The following is a 23,597-nucleotide window of genomic DNA, read 5'->3' on the forward strand; positions in this document are numbered from 1 at the left end:
TACACTATGCCGCGACAAACTGGTGTACTATTCAAAAGAAAGGGTAGAAAAATTGTGTACGACGTATATTGCTTCATTATAAAACAGGGGAAGAATGATATGGAAAAATTAAAACAGACTTCGGAAGTAACAAAACCATCAGTGAGTACTGTTAGGTGCATTATTATTAAGGAAGCTAAAGGCTCTGGCTTGCTCGCCGTGTTTCGGACTCCGGGTAAAAAAAGATCAGGGAAGAAGAAAGTTACCGGAATGGATAGTTTCGTTCAATCTGTAATAAAAAGATGTAATCATAATAACTACATAACAAGCAGCGAAACTCCGTACCGTAGAAAGGCTTCGAAAAATTTAAAGAAGATATAAATTCTAATGGCTCGGAATGAAGCTTACGACGTATTATGAAAAAGCTAGGCTTCAGATGGAAAAAAAGAACAGAAAATAGTCGGAAGCTGGTAATTGAAAAAAGTAACATTCGATTACTACGAATCGAATATCTTCAAAAAATAATTAATTATACACAAAAAAGAAGACCGAATCGATCGAGTTGTAAACTACACCGATGAGCCCTATGTCGACTAATCATGATGATAGCGACTCGGGTGATGAAAACAGTGATGATGATGATGGTCAAGATTATGATAACGAAAAAATAAATTACAAATACCAGCTTCGCTTCAACTGAACCAAGACCTGGCAACAGCTCTAGTTTTGACTTAATAGAAGGAATATCTATTTTACCCCAAGATTAAATTATTACAATTATTAACCTATATGGTTTGTTGATGTTCTAATAAATATATAAATAAATACATAATATGTTGATTTTAATAATTTAATAGCATTATGACGCAGAGTATGTAATGTTTTTGCACGTGAGTGTACCATGCGCGAACTTACCCCCACTACGTCAACAAATCCTCAAGAAGTTTGCCGGCTATTATACGCAGAATATGGACGCAGTATAAAAAACATAATAATTCCAATATGAGTTCTATTCCCGATCCTGCGGACAGAATGGAAAGCAGTCGACGTCGCCCAAAACACGTCATCTCGGATCCTCCCGATCCACTAACGGTGCTTCTAGGTACTTCAAGCACCGGTCACCGTTCTCGTCGAACCCGTCGCTTGCGACGAAGGGCTCGACGAGTAAATTAACTCTCAGACACAGCCCACTGAGTTTCTCGCCGGATCTTCTCAGTGGGTCGCGTTTCCGATCCGGTGGTAGATTCTGCGAAGCACGACTCTTGCTAGGGTTCGTGTTAGCAACGTCATCAGGTTTGAGCCCCGTGAGCTCACCTACAAAAGTTAGGGTTACGCTGATATAGCCTCTCAAGGCTCTCAGCTAAGGTAGGAAAAAAAAAAAAAAAATATATGAGTTCTGTCTCATGCGAGGTTTGGACGTTGGTTGTTGAGCGACAGGAGGTTTTAGTCAGTTCGACTCCAATATACTCCATCCGCCGTCCCTAGTGGAGGGCGGTAGTCGGCCGACTTCTTCCTGACGAAAAAAAAAAAGTATAACGGCAACTGTGCCATTTAAACTGCTTGTATATGCGTCAGATGAACCCTAAACATACATTTTTGTATTTTTTTATTTACGTCAAAATTAGAAGTTATTATCGATAATTTGATTTAAAGCACCACACTAAGAACCTGTTCCCAGTCATTGGTCATCTCAGAGCGCGCGGTCCGTAGCGACGCGGCGCGCCGGTTTCCCCTAACTTTCTTCGACCCCGTTCTCAAAGCGACGGTACATTTTTTGTGATCGCGTTTTTTATAAGTCTAACAGAATATTTCTAGTGCGTGATGATATAATGTCGCTGTTTTGAGATTGTCTATCTTGAAATTTTATTTTCTATTCCAGTTTGATTGCAATTCAATATGGGAGACCTACTACTTGAAGTATACACAGGATTAAAAACATAAATTATTTGTCTGAGCCAACAACAGCGGCTCACAATAATATACAATACCAAAGGTGGTATCTATGGTAGGCAGCGGCTTGGCTCTGCCCCTGGCATTTCTGACGTCCATGAGTGACGGTGACCACTTACCATCAGGTCGTATGCTCGTCTGCCTACAAAAGCGATAAAAAAATTAAAAAAAGTTTAGGTATTTTATTTGGCACTAAGAAGTCTGCCGGGTCAGCTAGTAATTTATAAATATCAGCTATTATAAACATGGACTTTTCTCTTCAATGTGACTTTTGGGAAGCATTGTTCTAATTTCCCCTCAACACAGAGGGGTTTACTTATAATAATAAAAAAATACACGATAATTCGTATATTATTTAGCACGGATCTATCGAGGATTGCATGTTACATGCACCGTTGGCCTTGTAACAGATGTGTACGATTCTCTATCGTGGTTTTCAAGGCCAGCGCCCAATACGAGAACAGCTAAAATAAATATTTCAAAACTTATGGCTTCGATTCGTATTGCAAGATTTCTGCATAAACAAGGAACTTGGATCGATTGTGAAAATTTAAAACGCAATAAACATCTTTAAAAAGAGTTCAAATAATAGGTAATGTTGGAAAAAGAACTAAAAACGATGACGGCTTTTAGCTTGCTATTATTAAGCTTATTTATACTATTGGTTGTCAGTCAAAACAGTATTTTATTTTATTTTTTAATTAAAAAATGCGGAAGAACGCCGTTTTCAACAAAAAAAAAATTAAAAGAAATCCGATTGTTTCTGTGGTCTGTGCCAAAATTGTAGCAACAGACCAACCACGATTATGAAAATAGGTACATAGGTACTACAATTAAATCTTTATTTATAAGTTGTGGAAAGTGATACAAAAGTTTTACATAGAGGTACCTAAAATGTATTAACTCAAATCAGTACCACTATAGATACACAAGAACAGAAAAAAATTTAGAACCTCTATCTTAAATTTAGAGAAGTATTTCCCTGAATATATTAAAACTTGATGCGATCACATCTATCATTTGAGGTTAAGGACCTTTATTAAAAACAACCAGAGAAATTTTCATCTTATTTTAGTTGTTTTTGTTCTATATATCTATAAATATTATATTCTTCTACCGTGAATTCTACTACTACTACTACTATGGATTCCATTTGGTACTGTAAGCGCAGTTGTTTCCCAAAGTGACAAAACTCAGTTCAAAGAGAAAAACTTGACACAATAAAATTCCTAACATCCTTGCAATCACTCACTATTGCCAATGATCCTAATAAGTGTAAAATATTAGCATTGCTCTTACTTTTCTAAAGCAATATAAATTGCAGTGTTTTTCATCGTAACATTTATTGCTGTTCTAAATCATAAAAATGCCTGAATGCAGTACATCGTTTATCCATTGAACCTACTTTAAAGATTATATCAGAATCAGAGACTTTATTGAAAATATCTTGAACATTTTGCCTAGACTTCGAGGTACGTTCATTTTAATTTTATATTTATTTAGTGTTTCTGAGCACTGCACTGTGAAAGAGCACAAAGGCTCTGAGTATGGCTTCTCGGGACCTTCCAAAAATCCACTGAAAAGACTCATTAAATAACACAATTTTACGGAGATTTTTTTTCATGCCATCATAGTCATCATAATCAAGTAATTGATCGTAACTTTGACTGACCATTTTGTCAGGTGAACCGAGGTTCGTAGCTACCCTACATGATGCTAAGAATTGCTACATACACTACCACTCTAAGTAATGAGGTTCGAATTTCTCATTCTCTACATATTTTAAGCAATTATAGAGCGGGTGGCCCCCAAGCGTAGATACCACTATGCTGCCTATTTCTAAGCAGTCATGCAATCCGGCTTGGAGACCAAGGAGTTTTTTTTTCTTGTTGGAGTTTGAATGTGTATGTAAGTAATGGCAGGCAGCACTTGTCACATGTGAAGCGACAGTTTTCGAATATCGGAATGTTTTTTAAAATGTTTGATTGATGAAGATGATTGTCTTCTCTTATGAAACTTACTTCTCATCTAAGATATGAAGTGTATAATCTATGCATCTAAGCACGGATAGTGAAATATTCTAGGACTATATAAACATAAAATATTGTACATGTGTAATAGTGTAGCGTTTGTAATATTTAACCATGAAGTCAGTGTTTTGATGAAAAGAGACTTTTGCTTTTAGATTTTCAGAAGTAAATATGCAAATGTCACTTGCAATCAACTGTCAACTATGATGAACTATCACTGTCATTGGCTTCAGCATCGTTGTCAGTCGTCAAAACAACAAAAATGGCGCAGATTCCTTTAGGAGTCAAAACTCATGCTCAAAAAGTCTGTAGCCTTTACAAAAGGGCTTTACGTAATTTAGAAGCGTACTACGACCGCCGGTGAGTATAACGATTTAATTAAACTGTTTGTAAAATTAGGTCTTCCTTTTATTTTTGAGTTACGTAATTGCAAATAACCTTTTATTTATTTATTTCAGATAATTCCAACAAGATTAATGATTATCCTAAAATCTCATTATAATGTTAGTAACGAAATTATTATGAGGTCACTCAGATCTTTACTTTTACCTTATACAAAAGTCGACCTTAACTGAAAACATTTTTAATCATTTAGGTTCATATTATACTCCATTAAATATTGAAAACGAAAAAAAAAACTTGTTGATATAATGTGCTTTCTAATTGTTTTTAGTAGAGTTAGTTGCAATAAAGGATATTTATAAATCAAATCATTTAGAAAAATCATTTGTACATATTAAATCCACTTCTAGTTTAATATTTTTAGAAATTATACTTCACATCTTTAAATTCTATTTATTATGTCATTCAATCATTGACATCCGAGAAATTAGAGAAAATAGAAAGATGGAAATAAGTTTACAATAAATAAAATGCAGTTTTATGTGGTTGTTTTTGCACATATAAATATTACACCATAACAAAAATATTTAGGTAAACCCATCTACCATACAAACATTTTTGCTTTAAAGCAAACATATTCCAGTTTAAAGAGTGAGGCAGCCCTTAATCAATTCAAGTATGACTTTCATTTCATGTCTCATGCTGGAACCTAATAACCACTCAACCAACCAATGCACCGGGTGGGCAGTAACTTTCCTGTCACCTGATTTAGCCATAAAAAATACAAGTTTGTGCCTAAGATTTAATTAGTCTAATAGTTTCATGAAACGCTCAATCTTTAGATGTATAATATTGATTGTTATATTATAGACATGTGTACCGATACCAAGCTGTGTTGTTACGTGAGAGGTTTGACAAGCATGTCAAGGAGACCAATATGATTAAAGCAAATGAGTTACTGAAAGAGGGTGAAGAGGAATTGTTTCTGAAGCAGCATCCCATACCTAAATATTGTAAGTTTTGTGTCCTATTCAATATAAAAGGGAACCTGAACTTTTCACACAATAAATTAAGTATTTTGGTTTATTGTCAGTAAATCTAGATGCCGTTACGCATTCTGAGCATCATTCTCTCTGATTACGACGAAAAGTAGAAATTACCACTTGATCCATTAAATTTTTCATTGTATCTCCTCAGTGGGTTGTGATTACAATCAGGTGGTTACATACATATAACAATGTATAGTACTTAGAGAAGTCTCTTGTTAAGGCAAATATTAGCAATCTCTCAGGCTATTATTCTCCATGAGCTTACTCATCCAGTGAAACCAAAATAAGCTCTCCAATACTGGTAATAGGGGAATAAAAAATTTTTTCTTTAAAATTCCTAATTTTTGCTAAACCAAAGCATTGTGAAATAGACTCATAAACATCTTTTTTTTCAGTTGCCACAAGTCCTGGAGGTGTAGCTCATGAGCGTGTAGTCACTCCCCCTGATTGGGTCTTGGACTATTGGCATCCTCTTGAGAAAGCCCAATATCCTGAATATTTCAAGAAACGCGAGCAAAGAAAGAAAGAGTTCATTGCTATGTGGGAGAAGGAGTATGGCAAGCCAGATGAGAAAGATAAGCATCATTAGACAAATTGTATTAACTCTGTAATATAGTATCATATTAAAACCTTGTTTTATTAAATCTTAGTGGAACCGTTTATTTGGTTATTAATCCTTTGAATCGGTAACGTGATATGATAAATCACTTATTGACGCCTTACATACGCCCTCACCGATCTTTGATACCCACTCTCACCATTGTTGTGATACTGGAAGCAGCAACAAGACACTGGTAGTCGCGAAACAGTTGCCATTGATCTATTGGGGTGCTCAGACTTCGGAAATCTTTCCATCCCAGAAAAAATGCAAAGATCAAAGTTGCCCTTCAGACCACAATTCTGTGACATCTTTTCGTCTCATTTTGAAATTTACGTCTCTAAATCTTAGGTCGCTAAAGGAATTTTAACAAATGATTTTAAATCTAATTGTTGTCTTTCAATCGGTAACATTACTGATTTGTATATAAAAGAGATGTGAATAACTGAAATAAAAACAAAATTAAAATGTAAGTAATTTTATTAAATGATAGCAGTCATTTACAACAGAATAACTTTAAAACGTACTCCAGTATCTATAAATTACAGGGAAAAAAATCATACGCGTTACATTCACACCAAAAGTAAATAATTTGATTAAATACACACAGACATAAAACTCATTTAAACAGGAAAATTTACAATTTTTTTTTTGTTCGCAGCCTGCCAGTTATAAATTAGTTTATTTAACTGTAAAAAAGCATTAGGAAAATATTGATAACTGAATTTATTATGCAGAACTTTTAATCTAATATTAGTCTTACGTCAACATTGTCTCTTTACATGATGACGAAATTACAAACACGTTTCTCATTTAAGAATATGGTCTTATTTTAACACTTTAGTAGATTATAAAAAATAGTTAATAAAACGCATCTAATCCGTCAGAAAGTTGCTTAGATAAGGTGTTTTTGTTGAAGAATTTTTAGAAACTGTTTCATCTCATAAATTCTTTTTTTCCATTAAATCACTTGCTGATGTATGACTTTATGCTATTGTTAATTTACGCTAAACGATTTATCAAATAAATTATTCAGAAAAAATATTTAGGTAAGTTTAGATACCCAATAAAAACATGATGTGTTGGTTATTTCAAATATGTGGATCCAATCCTAGAAAAAAAAAAAAGAAAAGACCACCGACACTAAACAAAACTTAAATTTAATAACAATGAAAACTATAACTATATTCACTAGCTTTCAGTTCAGTTTCCTCCGAGAGTTTGCCCTCTGCCCCAGTTATGTCCCCCGAAAACGGTGTTGCCTGGGCGAGTGGGTACTCTCGCTTGTGGCGCTGTACCAAAACCACCCACGTACCTAGTGTCCGGGAATAGTTGTTTCCTGTTGATAAGATAATATTATTTGCTAACGTACAAAAATGTGACCTAAAACTGTGTTGTGCAGGGTTTTTTTTGTTGCTTAGACGGGTGGACGAGCTCACGGCCCACCTGGTGTTAAGTTGTTACCGTAGTCCATAGACATCTACGATGTAAATGCCGCCACCCACCTCGAGACATGTGATCTAAGGTCTCAGTTTTAAAAGTACAACGGGTGCCCCGCCCTACAAACTGAAACGCATTACTGCTTCACGGCAGAAATAGGCAGGGCGGTGGTACCCCCGTGCGGACTCACAAGACGTCCTACCACCATTAAAGGTCTCAAAACGTTTTAATCTTTTCAATATCTCCAAAATATTTAATAAGATATTTTATGATCATAACAATAACTAAAACCATAAGATAATTGAGATGATCCACAATTTGAGACGTCAAAAATAAGAATAATGTTCTAAGTAAAAAGGCACATAAAACTTACAGTAGGTAATATTTTTATTGTGTACTTACAAGAATGCTGGTGGTGCGAGTAATGCAGGGCCACCAAACTCTTGAGGGTATTTGAACAAAAGGAAGAATGCTAAGTGACCAATTAGAATGCCTAGGAGCTCCATTATCCCACTGAAAAAGATTTTAATTCATATTAAATGTAATGTTTTATTTTATTATATTTATTGCTTTGGAAAACTTTGGTAAAATACATAGATAAACAAAAGCAAACATGTTTCCATCATCAACTTTTTTTATTTTCCTAGCCAAGCTTGTAACCTACAGGTTATGCCAGCTTAACCGTGTAAATAGGTGAGCTCATCTGGCCCTAATTTGAGGACATTGCTAACACTGACCTTAGCAAGAGCAGTGCTTCGCAGAGTCTACCACTGAAAACATCTAAGGAGAAACTTAGTGGTGGGCTGATTCCATCAACACGATACATGGTTAGGTAGTAAACAAAAAAATAATTAAAAATAAATTCCTAAATTTTATTATCTAATTAAAAAAATATCGAACCTAAATCACCTTCAAAAAACCCAAAAAATCAGTATTAATATTTTGCAATTAATAAATAAATAAGATGTAACATGCAAGAAGTTCATAATACATAGACACATTTACGAAAAAAAAAAACAGATATGTAGGTGTATTTGCGGTAGGCAGCGGCTTGGCTCTTCCCCTGGCATTGCTGAAGTCCATGGGCGACGGTAACCACTCACCATCATGTGGGCCGTATGCTCGTCTGCCTACAAGGGCAATAAAAAAACAAAAACAAAAAAATATTACTTTTTAGAATGGACATGTTCATTCGTATATAATATTCTTCAACAGTACTAGTGTATTTACTGTGTTACTGGAATAGCTAAAATTTATCTGCTATTAAAAAGTAATAAAAGAAACACTTACCCTCCACTGATGACAAGGTTGAAAGCGAGTAGTACCCAAGGTAAATACATAGCCTTAAATCTTGTGCCAAACCAAAATGATACAATTACATCTTTGTTAAGCTGACACCATACATATAATACCGAGAGTACCATCGGGTCCATTAATACCTGTAATAATAATTTTTACTGAATCCTCTATTCAAAAATTTGTATAATAATATTAAAACAAACTACCTCTTTTTCTTGTCTTTTTTTTTTAAACAAATAATACAATAGAGGTCTCAATCTTATGTAACAAGGTCAGTGACAGCATTCACATTCTTATCTCTTCATGATTGGCTTCTGTAGACATCAGACAATATGGCCTAATACTGTTGTATTATTAAATAAATTGTGGAATACTAATGATAAATATATTTTGTTTGATGAATATAAGGAATATAATATTGTGGGTTTTTTTTCAGTATTAAATCTAGTAATAGATATTGTTTTTGTGCAACATTCTATAATTGGTGTAATAGAATTTAATTGTAATAATTAAGAAACATCAGTAAATTAATACACTTACTGGCAATTTGACAAGTAATCCAATGATAACACAGCACACCCAATTAAACAAAAGCATGTAGAAATAGTCAGCTGGCTTCCCTGCAAACATGCCAGTCTCAAGTCTTTGAGAGTAGTTGTACAAAAAGTAGCAGTTTATCAGGAAGTGAAATCCTGTGCCTGGATTTATTGGATAGTAAAACAAAGCTGTTAATGGACGCCATATCTGAAAACAGATACAAATTAGAAACTATGAACTACCAACTAGAATTGACAGTTTTGAATTTGAAAAGTAATGTAAATGCAGATATCATAATAGATAACTTTTGTTTTCCTTTATAATAAGTAAAAAAAGTATAAAACATGTTTTAGGTCACAACAAATTGTTTCTGTAAACATTAAATTAGACAATTTATAATATATTATCTTAAAAGTTACTTTCAGTGAACATTATATATTTAAAACATTGTGGTGACTAATAGGAAACTAAGTGATATTGTTGTCCCTGTCCATAGAATCTTCCCAGATATTTAAATAGATATTTGAAAGAGACAACTATTTAGAATCAAAAGACCTTTAAATAAGAATCAATCTTGACCTTTGTATAAATTTTAATGCTATTTAATATTATGGCTTTACTTGTACCTTTACTTTTGTTTTACTTACTCCTAAAAATGACAGAAAAATTAGACAATTTTAGAAAGTTCCTCACAATTCTTATAATGATTTATTAAAACAAAATAAAACAATGTAAGCAATTAAGTCAAGATTTAAAAATACTCAACAGAGCCTCTTGGCTCATTCTCCTAATTAATTTGATATTTGCAAGTTGGCTTAGTTTTGTATTGCTTAATATCACATAAAATTGTAAAAACGTCACTTAAAAGTGTGCAGCACTCCATCCATTCTCATTAACAAGACTATAATAAAGTTACAATCTTACTTAAAAGAAACTTTCAGTTATACTTAGTTGTGTACATATTAAAATAAGTGGGATATCTTCAATGTGTGGTTAGAGTTTAAAGATAGGTAATAAACATAATGAAAATTATTATTTACGTTACTAGCAGTAAATGTTCAATGCGAATTTATAACCCTTCACTACGAGTCATAGATACATTGCCCTAGTGAGTGTGTTTGTCTCAACTACCGAACGGAATCCTAATCCTAACCCTTAACATGTTTAATTTCGATGTATCAGAACAAAGGATTTAGATTAACCGAAAGTATAAGCTTAAACATACTTAAATCACTTAAATAAGCTTCTACTTACCTGAAATTGATTGAAGAAATAATAGAAATCCAGTATAAAATAATAAGGGCTTACAAGCCCAAATTTCCCAAACAAACTCAATACAATAGTAAAAGTCATCCAATATCTGGTGAAAAACGGTACACCATTGTACCAATCTCGGAATTCCGACATTTTCCAAGATTTTCTGATAATTTCGTTGGCACAAACTGATTTATTATTACACAGTACAATGTCATAAATATCGGTTTTTCGCTATTTTCGTTTATTTTCTTATTTCTTCATAAAAATTGTATGATCACTATGTTCCTAGTAAACACCGATGACGAAATATTAAACAATAATATGAAGTACACGTGTACAAAGCGAATTTGTGTAGAAAATTCAAGTCACTGAAATTGAATGGATTTCATGAATGTTGTTGTTCATAAAATGATATTTATGTTGTGTATAATCTATGTTCGTGTTGGGCTTACTGAATTTAGCTCATAAAATTAGGAATCTATATCTATATCTATACTAATATTATAAAGAGGAAAGATTTGTTTGTTTGTTTGTTTTGGATAGGCTCCGAAACTACTGGACCGATTTGAAAAATTCTTTTTCCATTAGAAGCTGACATTGTCCCTGATGAACATAGGCTACTTTTTAAAAAAAAAAAATTTTTTTTTTTTGTTTCATGTGTGTTTTAATGTTTCCGAAGCGAAGCGAGGGCGGGTCGAGGTGAATGAAGTTAGCCCCTCAAAAAAAATTTTCTTTCCTATTTTCTACTTATTTTCTATTAATTCGTTTGTTCATCATTTGTTCTTGATTGTTCACTGTTAATAATTGTTTGTTCTGCATTTATTTATTTTAAAAAAAATATTAAAAATATATGTACAAGTTAGCCCCTCGATTGCAATTTTTTATATTTTTTCGTCCTTAATGACTCGTAAATATTCATTTTCGATTGTTCTTATATAAAACACGTTTGTTCTCTTTCGAAATTACTCGTTTTTTGTTTAATTTACTATTTGTATTAGTTGATTAAATGTATGCAAAATATGTGTACTGCGCATGCGTCAACTATAATGCCTAAACTTTCTACACGGTTTTAATCGTGAAAAAAAAAACAAATATAAATCCTGAAGGATCAATTAATTGGTATACAGTTTAATAAAAAAATAAATAAATGAAATAATGTACATTGGCGTAAAGTTAGACCAAATACATTTTTTCCATCCTCCTACCTATCGTTATGAAGGTATAAAAAAGATAGGGAGTCCACATAGTAATATAAACAAATAAGTAAATAATATGTTCATTATTTATTTTTCAAGAGATAATGTAGGTATACATTATAATAACTTTTTTACACAGTCGAAATTATATTCCTAACATTAGTAAAATAACATTTTAATAATTTTATAGGTTATGTATTGAAAGTGTTGGAAAATTATTTCATGTTTTAGCTGGAAAACGACATTGAGAATTATATGCAATACAAGATAATGGGCTCCATCAAATGAATTCGAATGAAACCAAATTGTTTACCATCCAAATTCGATTGTCGGGCAGATAGAAAACGAAAATTCACTCAAAGTGAACCTCGGCCTACATTTGTGAAACGGCAAAGACTCACTATTGTCAAAGTGATTGAAGAGACGACTAAAAATGAGTTGTGTTATATTATTATACCTTTGCCATCTTGTAGTCAAGGTAGGTGTAACTGTCAATAATTAGTAACACTCACAGATCTCATAATCAAATAACAATATCAGAAAAAAGGAGAATAGTTAGTTAGTTAGTGGAAATAGTCAAAATGGGCAAGTGGACCTCAGTTCCTATTACATAAGGTACTAGGAAGTTTGTGATAATGAAAATTTATTACAGTGTAATATCACTTACTTACTATAACAGTGAAGAAAACATTGATGAAACCTGCACACCTAAATGTTCTTAGGATTTTCTAAGTGTGTAATCCACCAACCAGCACTAGGCCAGCGTGGTGGACTAAGGCCTAAAAACCCTCTCAATGGTAGTGGAGGCCAGTGTCCAGCAAGGGGATATATTATATGGGCTGATGATGATGACTAGAAAGTTACATACTACTACTACTACTACTACTACTACAGTACACATATAATCCTATATATTTACAAACTATAAGTTTGTTGGGTACCTAGAAATTGCTAACATTATTTCATATTTCCAGATGTCCAGCCACTTGAAAATAGGTGTAGTAATGACAAAGCTATCCAAGTAGCTCCAGCAGAGGAACACAAAGGCAAGGAAAGTGTGTATTGCCACATCACGCCTTAATATATCTGAAGCAAGTACAAGTAAACAATCAGAACCAGCAAAAAGAAAACTGTTGTTCCTGAGGACAAATTTGACAGTGATGAGTCAAATGCACCAGCAACAGAAGGATCAACAGTTGACTATGAGTTATAGAAGAAGATTAATTAATATTTATTTAAATTAATATTAATGAATATTAATTTTAATTATCGTGCAAATTTTGTGGTCAAAACATATATGTGTATTTTATAAATAAATATTCATTCTCAGTATTAATGTTGTTTTAATCTTCGATTGAAAAATTGGTTCATATTTTCGAATAACATAAACACGTGACTTTAAGCATAAACATATTTTTTAGGTAAATACTTTATTTAGCTTTGCTGGATTTATCCAAGATTTCGACATACCAAAATTTCACAAAGGAAAGACAGAGATAGATAGCTATCTGATTGAATACCCTTGTAGAATTGAGCTTCGAAGAAAGCTCTTTTCTTCTTCTCTTCAAAGTTTATTCTTATTCTTTATTAGAATTTATTCTAGTTTGCACAGCTTCTCTAACCGGCACTGCATGGAATAAATAATCATTACAATTATAAAATATATTTCTGTTTCCATACCATACAATTTTCATAGTTCAAATATTAATTTGGATTGATATGAATTTATTTCGAAATAATTTGTATTAAACATTTGTATTTCCTCAAAATTTCTATTTTTATAATAATGACTGTGACAACCCCATAAATCAAAAAATTAAAAATATTAAAGATAACTTATTTTTAAATAATAGATTAAAAATTATAAACAAACGTATTAAAATATTATATTATGTCTATCATTCTTAAATAATTCAGTAAAGAAATAATTTTCGCATCACCGTATATAATTAATATGAATAATAGGGTATCGCCCACTATGTTAAAAAAAATCATAAATTATGTTTTTTTGATAGATCTACAAAAAAGCAAGTGAGTAATGATATGTTTCCATAAAAAAAATGGAAAAAAAAATTAAAGAAAGATATTATGCACAAGTTCAAATGAATATGTATTATGCTAAAAGTAAAACTTGCTATAATAGCCGGCAAACTTTTTGAGCATTTGTTGACGTAGTGGGGGTAAGTTCGCGCATGGTACACTCACGTGCAAAAACATTATTTACTCTACGTCATAACGCAATTAAATTATTAAAATCAACATTATTGTATTTATATTTGTATTTATTTATATATTTATTAGAACATCAACAAAAAATATAGGTTAATAATTGTAATAATTTAATCTTGGGGTAAAATACATATTCCTTCTATTAAGTCAAAACTAGAGCTGTTGCCAGGTCTTGATTCAGTTGAAGCGAAGCTGGTATTTGTAAAAAAATTTTTCGTTATTATAATCTTGACCATCATCCTCACTGTTTTCATTACCCGAGTCGCTATCATCGTGATGAGTCGACATAGGGCTCATCGGTGTAGTTTACAACTCGGTCGGTTCGGTCTATTTTGTGTTCTTTTTTGTCTATGATTAATTATTTTTTGAAGATATTCGATTTGTAGTAATTGAATGTAACTGAAAAAGGGCGGGAACGTCAAACTAAATAGGCGCTTTTTTCAAGTTAATTTTAATTTATTTGGTTTTAGCCCTTTTTTACGACATTGTTTCCTAATTTTTCACTGTGTTTTAGTTTAAAATTATATTTCATAAGTGTGTTCCGTAATAATGGACGATGACGACGGGGGTGAGGGCTTCAGCTCCGCCCCTGTGTCCGCTCCCATAATAATGGGAAAAAGAAGAATGAAGTCATCTGAATACGACGAAAGCCGCAAAATAAAAATGACTTTCATTAAAAATAAGCGCGGTCTTTTTAAAGACCACCATGCTCTTTACGAAGACCTTACAAAAAAAGAATACCCAGTGCTTCTTCAATCAAGCATCTCACAACCAAATAACAGAGTCCCAATGGACCTGTTAAAAATAAACAAAGCATTAAAAAATATTCAAGGGGTCCAGTATGTCAAAGCTGCTGGGAACTTTTTTGCTAAAATTTACTTTGGCTGTGCTCGGGATGCCAACGCTTTTTTATTAAATGTAAGTTTTATGGAGTTAAACAATTGGACAGCAAAAATACCTTACGATAGCATTGAGAGTCAAGGAATTATTCGAGCTCCTGTGGAATTGAACGAAGAATCTCTTTTAGTAAATTTAAAAGCTTCATGCACAATACTCGGAGTAAAAAGATTTTTCAAAAAACAAGAAAATGGAAGTGACAAGCCACTGCAAACTGTGCTGGTTACATTTTTGGCGTCTAGCCATCCTGATCACGTCACATACGAGCATATTTGGATGCCTGTTTCGGATTATATTAGACCTGTGTTACAGTGCTTCAAATGCTACAAATTCGGACATGGAAGTGGTGCCTGTAAAGCCACTCAAGTTTGCTCTATTTGTTCAGGCAATCATTTTTATAAGGAGTGCAGCACTCCCAACATCTTCAAGTGCTCCAACTGCAGTGGGCCACATTCTGCAGTTTCTTACTCTTGCTCAGTAAAAGCAGCCAAGGTTGCTGAAGTAAAAAATAAGATCATCGGCAAGCAAACATCATATGCAGCCATACTAAAGAATCCTGTTATTAAGAACCCCGTGACCTCTTCTGACATACCTATATCTGCGAAGACCCCTCAAGGTAGGGCTTTAATTTCAGACATTATCAACTCAGAAATTGTCATCAGAACCATTACAAAAACTTTAATAGAATTGTTAAAGAAAAAGGATTCTAAATCCCCTTCTGGACCTATATCTACTCAATTAATTAAAGAAATGCTAGTAACAAATTTTACATCATAATTTATGGATAGTTCTACTCAATCTTATATGCATAATTCTGTTGGTCAGTTTAATATCATTCATTGGAACTCTAGAAGTTTATTTCCTAAATTAGATCAACTTAAAGATTTCCTCAGTAAACTTGACAAGTGTGTTGATATGATTTTATTCAATGAAACCTGGTTAACTTCACATAAAATCATCAAATTACCTGGATTTAATGTTATAAGAAGAGATTCCAACCACCCACATGGTGGGGTTGCTATTGCATTACGCTCTAAGTATAAATTTAAAATAATAGACACAATTTCTCAATATCATTTTCAAAATATTTTAATTACAGTTTACATTAATAATTTTTCTTTTGACATTCTATGTGTTTACATTCCTCCACCACCAAATGGTAAGTTCACTATTAATTTATTGAAAGATTCATGTTCTAAATTTGTTTCAAATAATTATTTAATAATTGGTGACTTCAATGCACATCATGCTTCCTGGAGTTCAAGAGTCAATGATAGAAGAGGTAAAGCCCTTCATGATTATGTGGAAAGTTCTGAGTTGGTTTGTTTAAATGATGACACAATCACGACCTTTGCTCCATTTGGTCAACAAGGTAATGTATTGGATCTAGTATTCGCATCCCCTGCTCTTAGCTCTAGTTGCACAGTTTCTGTCCTTGATGATTTGCTCAGTAGTAATCATTTCCCTCTATTTATTGAAGTCTTTAACGATGCTTTTATTTCTTCCTCTGGCCCGACCACCTTTTCAATAAATCAAGTTGATACACTAGATAATACCTCCTTAGCTAACATAAATTTTAATAAGATTGACTGGTCAAAATTTAATAAGTTATGTGAAAGTGAGTTTTCAAGTTTTAGCTTCGCTGATAACCCTCTTGAAAATTATAATATGTTTTTGAGTATTTTACATGACATATTAATGACTTTTGACAAAAAGTGTTACTCGCACAAAAAACGGATTTATTCCAAAGCTGTTCCTTGGTGGAATGCTGATTGTGACCGCGTAGTTTTACAAGCCAAAGTTGCTTTATTATCGTACAAGCATTATCCAAATATGGAAAACTATATTATTTTTAAAAAGCTGGACGCTTTGAAGAAAAGAACTTTATATGAAATAAAACGTTCAAGCTGGATGAATCTTTGTTCATCATTCAATCGAATGACTTCGAGTAAAATTATTTGGGATCACATTCGTAGATTTAAGCACGCTAAACTCAATAATATTTCAACGTCTTCAAGTTTTTTTCAAAATTCCGCTAATGCATCTTTGTTTTTGGATTCGATAGCTGGTTCTGAGAATGAAATTTCCGAATCTAAGTTACAAGATTTTTTTAACAGCCACGGAAAACCGGAGGCTCAATGGCTGGTAGACCCATTCTCTATGGGCGAATTTGCGACTGCGTTAGAAAATAAAAAGGAAACCTCCCCTGGTCCTGATTTCATCCCTTATAAAGTAATCAAAAATCTTCCCCAGTATGCCAAGGAAATTTTATGTCAAATATTTAATGATCTTTGGCAAAACAACTGTATTCCTCCCATTTGGAAAACTCAACATGTAGTACCGATTTTAAAGCTTTACAAGGATCCCAACTGTATCAATTCTCACAGACCCATTTCTTTAACTTCTTGTTTTTCGAAAATTTTCGAAACTATGTTAAAAAACAGGTTAGAGTGGTTTACTGAAAATAACAACTTAATACCAAGTACTCAATACGGATTTCGTAAAGGTAAAAGTACAATAGATAACTTAAGCTGTTTGATTGGCGATATTAAAAATAACTTCCATAATAATCAATTTACATTAGCGGTATTTTTGGATATTAAAGGGGCTTTTGATAATATAGATCATTCCTACCTTATTGAAAGTCTACATTCTTTAGGCTTTCCAGGACATGTTCTGTTCTGGCTGTACAATTTCCTGAACAAGCGCTCTATGTTTTTGAAAATTAAATCTAGTTTATTTGGTCCTAAAATTTCTACAAAAGGTACTCCTCAAGGTTGCGTTTTATCACCTCTCATATTCATTCTTAGTTTAGTATGTTTCATAAAGAAAATTCCAAATTCTGTTAAACATTTATTCTTTGCTGACGATCTTGTTCTCTATGTAAACTGTAATGATATTAAAAGTGGTGAATCGGTTATGAATAGTTGTTTGTGTAATATTTACGATTTACTTACAAATTCTCTAAAACTTGAGGTCAATATTTCCAAAAGTTCTGCAATTTTATTTTCCCAAAATGGATTGCATTACCCTAAAGTTTTATACAATTATGATATTATTCCTGCTCAATCTTTCGTAAAATATGTTGGTCTTTCTCTAGATTTTGATCTTTCGTGGAAAACTCATATTGATGTTATTTGTAAAAGAGCTGAATTAGGTTTGAATATATTAAAATCGCTAACTGGAATAAAATGGGGAGCTGATCCCAAAGTTTTAAAAACGATTTACATTGCAACAATCCGAAGCCATTTCGATTATGGCTGTATGTTCTTTTCGGACGCAAATTTTTCTATTCTTAAGAAATTAGATAATGTGCAAAATAGAGCATTACGAATAATTACTGGTGCTATGATGTCGTCTCCAATTAATTCCTTGGAAGTTGAGGCTGGTATTGTTCCTCTATTCATACGAAGAAGTTTTATATTAGATAATTATTGCCTTAAGCTTATTAGCCGTGATAATCAAGTAACTTACAGGTATTTGAAGTATGCAAATATTCCAAATTATAATTTAATTCCGCTTCCTAATTCTTCATCCATATTCAGTGCCTTAACGTACTTGAATTTTGAATTTCAGGATGTGGTATTTTGGTCTACTCTATTGCCTTGTTTCGAATATAACTTTCATGACATGTTGAGAGATGTGGCTGTTGATCTAATCAAGTTTAAATCTAAAAATGATTTTCTGGAGTTCCTTGAAGATAGGACTGATTTTGTTAAAGTGTATACAGATGGCTCTAAAACTAAAGATAGAACTAGTTTTGCATTTTTTGATTCGTCCATGAACATAGGATCAGTTTATAAATGTAGCAATTTTTTCTCTGTTTTTTCGGCAGAAGTACTAGGTATTATATATGCTTTAGAGCACATTCGAGTAAATTACTCTGCAGGGGACAAAATTCTAATTCTATCTGATTCAATGAGCGCCTTGCAAGCTCTTAAAAATAAATGTATTAGTGCATCTGTAAATTATTTAATTTATAAGTTAAGAAGTTGTTTGAGTTCTTTGTATTTCAGAAATATATTTATTGAATTTTGCTGGGTGCCAGGTCACTCTGGTATTGTGGGTAATGAATTTGTTGATAAATTAGCCAAATCTACAAAAGATATAAATATTTCCGATTTTAAAGTTCCGTACTCAGATTTAGTTTATTCAATTAAACAAAATATGATGAAACGTTGGTCTAATTACTTGTCTAAGTCCAGAGAAACGAAAGGTAAATGGTTAGCTGAAATAGTCCCAGTACCTAGTATTAAATCTTGGTTTGATAATTTTAGATTCTTCCCGGGAAGAGCCTTTATATCGATTATTTGTAGATTACGTATAGGCCACGGCCATTTTCCTGCGCATCTTTTTAGATTAAAGTTAAGTGAATCAGCTGCATGTACTTATTGTAATTCTGGCATGTGTGATCTAGATCATATTTTTTTTAATTGTCCTGAATTCAATCAACAGAGATTATTGTTTAATGCATTATGTAAAGACACAGGCTTAAAATCTATTCCTAATTCCATTCAAGGTATTTTAAAGCTTCCACAACTATTCTCAATAGTGTATAATTTTGTACTTCACACTATAGAACGACTATGAATGTATAATTCATGAATGTATCATAGGTCTCCTGCTTATGTGCAAGTTTAATTATTTTTTTATAACGACTCATGTTCTTTTTTTGTTGTTTGTTGAAAGAAAACTTGTAATTTTTTATTTTTTTTATAGTAAGTTCTTGCAATTCATTTTGTCATTAATTTGTTGTTTTCAATGATTTGTAATTGTTTCTTGGTTTGGTTTGTTTCTTTTATTTGTGTTTTTATTGTAAGTTCTAGTTCATGTACTATTTTTTTGTAAAATTAGTTTAAGCTGATGGCCGTGTTGCCAATGCTTTCAATAAATTAAAAAAAAAAAAAAATTGAATGTAACTTTTTTCAATTACGAGCTTCCGATTATTTTCTGTTTTTTTTTTCCATCTGAAGCCTAGCTCTTTCATAATACGTCGTAAACTTCATACCGAAGCATTAAAATTTATATCTTCTTTAAATTTTTCCAAGCCTTTCTACGGTACGGAGTTTCGCTGTTTGTTATGTAGTTATTATGATTACATCTTTTTATTACAGATTGAACGAAACTATCCATTCCGGTAACTTTCTTCTTCCCTGATCTTTTCTTACCCGGAGTCCGAAACACGGCGAGCAAGCCAGAGCCTTTAGCTTCGTTAATAATGCACCTAACAGTTCTCACGGATGTTTTTGTTGCTTCCGAAGTCTGTTTTACTTTTTCCATATCATTCTTCCCCTGTTTTATAATGAAGCAATATACGTCGTACACAATTTTTCTACCCTTTCTTTTGAATACTACACCAGTTTGTCGCGGCATAGTGTATTTTTATAAAAAATCAACAAACACTCAACAAATAGCAGTGGCAACAAAGTTAACAAGCAATTATAACAAATAACTTAACGATTAATAACGATAGACTTTTCACTGTACGCAAGCGGAATGAGGGCGCGGTGCGGGACGCAAGGTTCGACTGATCTACCAATAACGCGCTCGATACGATTTCCCCTGCCGTCGCGCCTCACCCTCACCACCAAAGTGATCTAAAATTCGGTTCTGCGCAGTCAAGGTCATTTGCTCAAGAAGTTTGCCGGTTACTATACCTTTGTGTAGCAAAAACAAATTTGAAAAAAATAATCAGGTCACTATAATTAGTATTGATTTTGATCCCGAGTAAGTTGCACAGTTGTTAGGTAATGTAGTTTCTTTTTGGAAGAATAACATTTTTCTAATCTTACACAAAAATGTAATGTTAAATACTTAAAAAAATCTTCATACCTATTTACCTTTTAGGGAGTACAAAATATTGATGTGTATAAAGTGAATGTGATTTAATAAAAATAATATTCCAATTTAAATATGTTTTATATAAAAATTATTCCTAACATACAGGTACAAAGGTTACATATTATTAATCTTTATTCCTTTTCATATATATAAGCCCATATTTAGCACATTTGTGGAAAACAGAATCAAAATAATAATGAGTTGCTAGCCATACAAGACCAGCATAGAAGTCTTATTTAAATCTCTTCAGTAGTTTTTGAATGAAGAGTGAAAATACAAAAATTCCTATTTATAAGTAAGGATTACTTATTTAATTATAGGTACTTAGTTAATTGTAGGTGGCAAACTATCTAAAAACTTTCTATTTTCCACCAAGTTGACATCAATTATCCTTCCTGCATATATATTTATTGCATTGTTTTTTTTTTATACTGTAACAAGGGGTGATATTACATTTGCAATTTCTGGGAGTTTGTTGAAAAATATATTGCTTGCTTGACTTACAGATAGATTGAAATCATCAGCCAATTGAGAGAATGTTCTATTTAATTTTATTCTCATCAAACATAATTTTATATTTTGTTCAGAAACATTTGTATGTTTCTCAATCAAGCCTATTATGAAATATAATTCTTGTGGAAGACCAATATATAAACGTGATTTATTTTTCACTTTAGATAAAGTTGTTCATTCATTTTTTCAACTTTTTTAGTCTTCTTGAGAGCTATAGTCTGCAGTGCACAAGTCTTTGATGGAGTGGAGATATAGAGAGATAACTCATAGTCAACTGTTGATCCTTCTGTTGCTGGTGCATTTGACTCATCACTGTCAAATTTGTCCTCAGGAACAACAGTTTTCTTTTTGCTGGTTCTGATTGTTTACTTGTACTTGCTTCAGATATATTAAGGCGTGATGTGGCAATACACACTTTCCTTGCCTTTGTGTTCCTCTGCTGGAGCTACTTGGATAGCTTTGTCATTACTACACCTATTTTCAAGTGGCTGGACATCTGGAAATATGAAATAATGTTAGCAATTTCTAGGTACCCAACAAACTTATAGTTTGTAAATATATAGGATTATATGTGTACTGTAGTAGTAGTAGTAGTAGTAGTAGTATGTAACTTTCTAGTCATCATCATCAGCCCATATAATATATCCCCTTGCTGGACACTGGCCTCCACTACCATTGAGAGGGTTTTTAGGCCTTAGTCCACCACGCTGGCCTAGTGCTGGTTGGTGGATTACACACTTAGAAAATCCTAAGAACATTTAGGTGTGCAGGTTTCATCAATGTTTTCTTCACTGTTATAGTAAGTAAGTGATATTACACTGTAATAAATTTTCATTATCACAAACTTCCTAGTACCTTATGTAATATGAACTGAGGTCCACTTGCCCATTTTGACTATTTCCACTAACTAACTAACTATTCTCCTTTTTTCTGATATTGTTATTTGATTATGAGATCTGTGAGTGTTACTAATTATTGACAGTTACACCTACCTTGACTACAAGATGGCAAAGGTATAATAATATAACACATCTCATTTTTAGTCGTCTCTTCAATCACTTTGACAATAGTGAGTCTTTGCCGTTTCACAAATGTAGGCCGAGGTTCACTTTGAGTGAATTTTCGTTTTCTATCTGCCCGACAATCGAATTTGGATGGTAAACAATTTGGTTTCATTCGAATTCATTTGATGGAGCCCATTATCTTGTATTGCATATAATTCTCAATGTCGTTTTCCAGCTAAAACATGAAATAATTTTCCAACACTTTCAATACATAACCTATAAAATTATTAAAATGTTATTTTACTAATGTTAGGAATATAATTTCGACTGTGTAAAAAAGTTATTATAATGTATACCTACATTATCTCTTGAAAAATAAATAATGAACATATTATTTACTTATTTGTTTATATTACTATGTGGACTCCCTATCTTTTTTATACCTTCATAACGATAGGTAGGAGGATGGAAAAAATGTATTTGGTCTAACTTTACGCCAATGTACATTATTTCATTTATTTATTTTTTAATTAAACTGTATACCAATTAATTGCTCCTTCAGGATTTATATTTGTTTTTTTTTTTCACGATTAAAACCGTGTAGAAAGTTTAGGCATTATAGTTGACGCATGCGCAGTACACATATTTTGCATACATTTAATCAACTAATACAAATAGTAAATTAAACAAAAAACGAGTAATTTCGAAAGAGAACAAACGTGTTTTATATAAGAACAATCGAAAATGAATATTTACGAGTCATTAAGGACGAAAAAATATAAAAAATTGCAATCGAGGGGCTAACTTGTACATATATTTTTAATAATTTTTTTAAAATAAATAAATGCAGAACAAACAATTATTAACAGTGAACAATCAAGAACAAATGATGAACAAACGAATTAATAGAAAATAAGTAGAAAATAGGAAAGAAAAATTTTTTTGAGGGGCTAACTTCATTCACCTGGCGGGTCGCTAGTATAAAGTAAAATAAGACATGACTTAAAGGTCTTAGTTACCAGGTCATAAAATCTCTTTAAAAAAAAACTGAATTTAGCGACTTTTTGGCGGGAACGCGAGGAGTGAAGTTGTCTGATTTGTTTTATTTTGTCTATTTAGTGTTTCTTCAAGTTTAAATGTGTAATAACGGTGGTTTATTAACTGTTTAATATCTGTGAAAGTGCACAAATGTGGGAAAATGAAACAAAGCCGCTGGACGCAACTTCTCGGGATCCTCCAAAAAGTCCACTGAAAAAATCTTAGTAAATGACCACCATTTTACTAAGATTATATTTCATTCCATATCATCTCATTTCATTTAATTTCATCCCAGTTGATTAACGTCTCAAATTAATCATTTTCATTTCATTTCACTCCATATTATCACTTTTCATAAAAATAAGAATATAAATTAAAATAAGACATGACTTAAAGGT

The 23,597-nt window shown here is 32.4% G+C and overlaps 4 protein-coding genes and 2 long non-coding RNA genes across 8 annotated transcripts; 4 read left to right on the top strand and 2 right to left on the bottom strand.

Annotated features, from left to right (window-relative positions):
* Positions 1-4,159: 4,159 nt before the first annotated feature.
* Positions 4,160-5,979, top strand: ND-B22 (NADH dehydrogenase (ubiquinone) B22 subunit). Its single transcript, XM_028184694.2, has 3 exons — positions 4,160-4,319; positions 5,172-5,314; positions 5,746-5,979. The coding sequence occupies exons 1-3, from the start codon at positions 4,222-4,224 to the stop codon at positions 5,937-5,939; spliced, it is 435 nt and encodes a 144-aa protein (XP_028040495.2). The 5' UTR covers positions 4,160-4,221; the 3' UTR covers positions 5,940-5,979.
* A 431-nt stretch (positions 5,980-6,410) lies between these two features.
* Der-1 (derlin 1) lies at positions 6,411-11,102 on the bottom strand. The gene is made up of 5 exons (XM_028184693.2): positions 10,479-11,102; positions 9,228-9,431; positions 8,679-8,827; positions 7,791-7,901; positions 6,411-7,287 (listed from the first exon to the last, which is right to left on the bottom strand). Exons 1-5 carry the CDS (start codon positions 10,629-10,631, stop codon positions 7,152-7,154), a joined length of 753 nt encoding a protein of 250 aa, XP_028040494.2. The 5' UTR covers positions 10,632-11,102; the 3' UTR covers positions 6,411-7,151.
* A 64-nt stretch (positions 11,103-11,166) lies between these two features.
* LOC149500567 (uncharacterized) lies at positions 11,167-13,009 on the top strand. 2 transcript variants are annotated; one of them, XR_016324753.1, is made up of 3 exons: positions 11,573-11,783; positions 11,868-12,155; positions 12,652-13,009. It is a non-coding gene; the product is annotated as an uncharacterized LOC149500567 (long non-coding RNA). The 2 variants fall into 2 exon arrangements; XR_016324752.1 differs by having other exon boundaries at positions 11,167-12,155.
* A 1,320-nt stretch (positions 13,010-14,329) lies between these two features.
* LOC149500568 (uncharacterized) lies at positions 14,330-15,929 on the top strand. Its single transcript, XM_089735632.1, has one exon. The coding sequence runs from the start codon at positions 14,456-14,458 to the stop codon at positions 15,578-15,580; it is 1,125 nt and encodes a 374-aa protein (XP_089591758.1). The 5' UTR covers positions 14,330-14,455; the 3' UTR covers positions 15,581-15,929.
* A 2,461-nt stretch (positions 15,930-18,390) lies between these two features.
* On the top strand, positions 18,391-19,710 carry LOC149500569 (uncharacterized). Its single transcript, XM_089735633.1, has one exon. The coding sequence runs from the start codon at positions 18,434-18,436 to the stop codon at positions 19,391-19,393; it is 960 nt and encodes a 319-aa protein (XP_089591759.1). The 5' UTR covers positions 18,391-18,433; the 3' UTR covers positions 19,394-19,710.
* A 1,072-nt stretch (positions 19,711-20,782) lies between these two features.
* LOC149500570 (uncharacterized) lies at positions 20,783-23,121 on the bottom strand. Of its 2 annotated transcripts, none has more exons than XR_016324832.1 (3): positions 22,522-23,121; positions 22,150-22,396; positions 20,783-21,653 (listed from the first exon to the last, which is right to left on the bottom strand). It is a non-coding gene; the product is annotated as an uncharacterized LOC149500570 (long non-coding RNA). The 2 variants fall into 2 exon arrangements; XR_016324831.1 differs by having other exon boundaries at positions 22,150-22,437.
* Positions 23,122-23,597: the final 476 nt, after the last annotated feature.

Source organism: Bombyx mandarina, chromosome 20, assembly GCF_030267445.1.
Source record: "Bombyx mandarina strain Sakado chromosome 20, ASM3026744v2".
NCBI lineage: Eukaryota > Metazoa > Arthropoda > Insecta > Lepidoptera > Bombycidae > Bombyx > Bombyx mandarina.

Bases quoted from the DNA above. Each gene is read 5' to 3' on its own strand.
- Der-1 (XM_028184693.2), bottom strand. From the start codon at position 10,631: ATGTCGGAATTCCGAGATTGGTACAATGGTGTACCGTTTTTCACCAGA. The intron at 9,432-10,478 runs GTAAGTAGAAGC...ATCTGTTTTCAG, and splicing joins ATTTCTTCAATCAATTTCAG to ATATGGCGTCCATTAACAGC. The intron at 7,902-8,678 runs GTAAGTGTTTCT...AATCTTTTTCAG, and splicing joins AACCTTGTCATCAGTGGAGG to TGGGATAATGGAGCTCCTAG.
- LOC149500569 (XM_089735633.1), top strand. From the start codon at position 18,434: ATGTTGAGAGATGTGGCTGTTGATCTAATCAAGTTTAAATCTAAAAAT.
- LOC149500568 (XM_089735632.1), top strand. From the start codon at position 14,456: ATGGACGATGACGACGGGGGTGAGGGCTTCAGCTCCGCCCCTGTGTCC.
- ND-B22 (XM_028184694.2), top strand. From the start codon at position 4,222: ATGGCGCAGATTCCTTTAGGAGTCAAAACTCATGCTCAAAAAGTCTGT. The intron at 4,320-5,171 runs GTGAGTATAACG...GTTATATTATAG, and splicing joins GAAGCGTACTACGACCGCCG to ACATGTGTACCGATACCAAG. The intron at 5,315-5,745 runs GTAAGTTTTGTG...CTTTTTTTTCAG, and splicing joins GCATCCCATACCTAAATATT to TTGCCACAAGTCCTGGAGGT.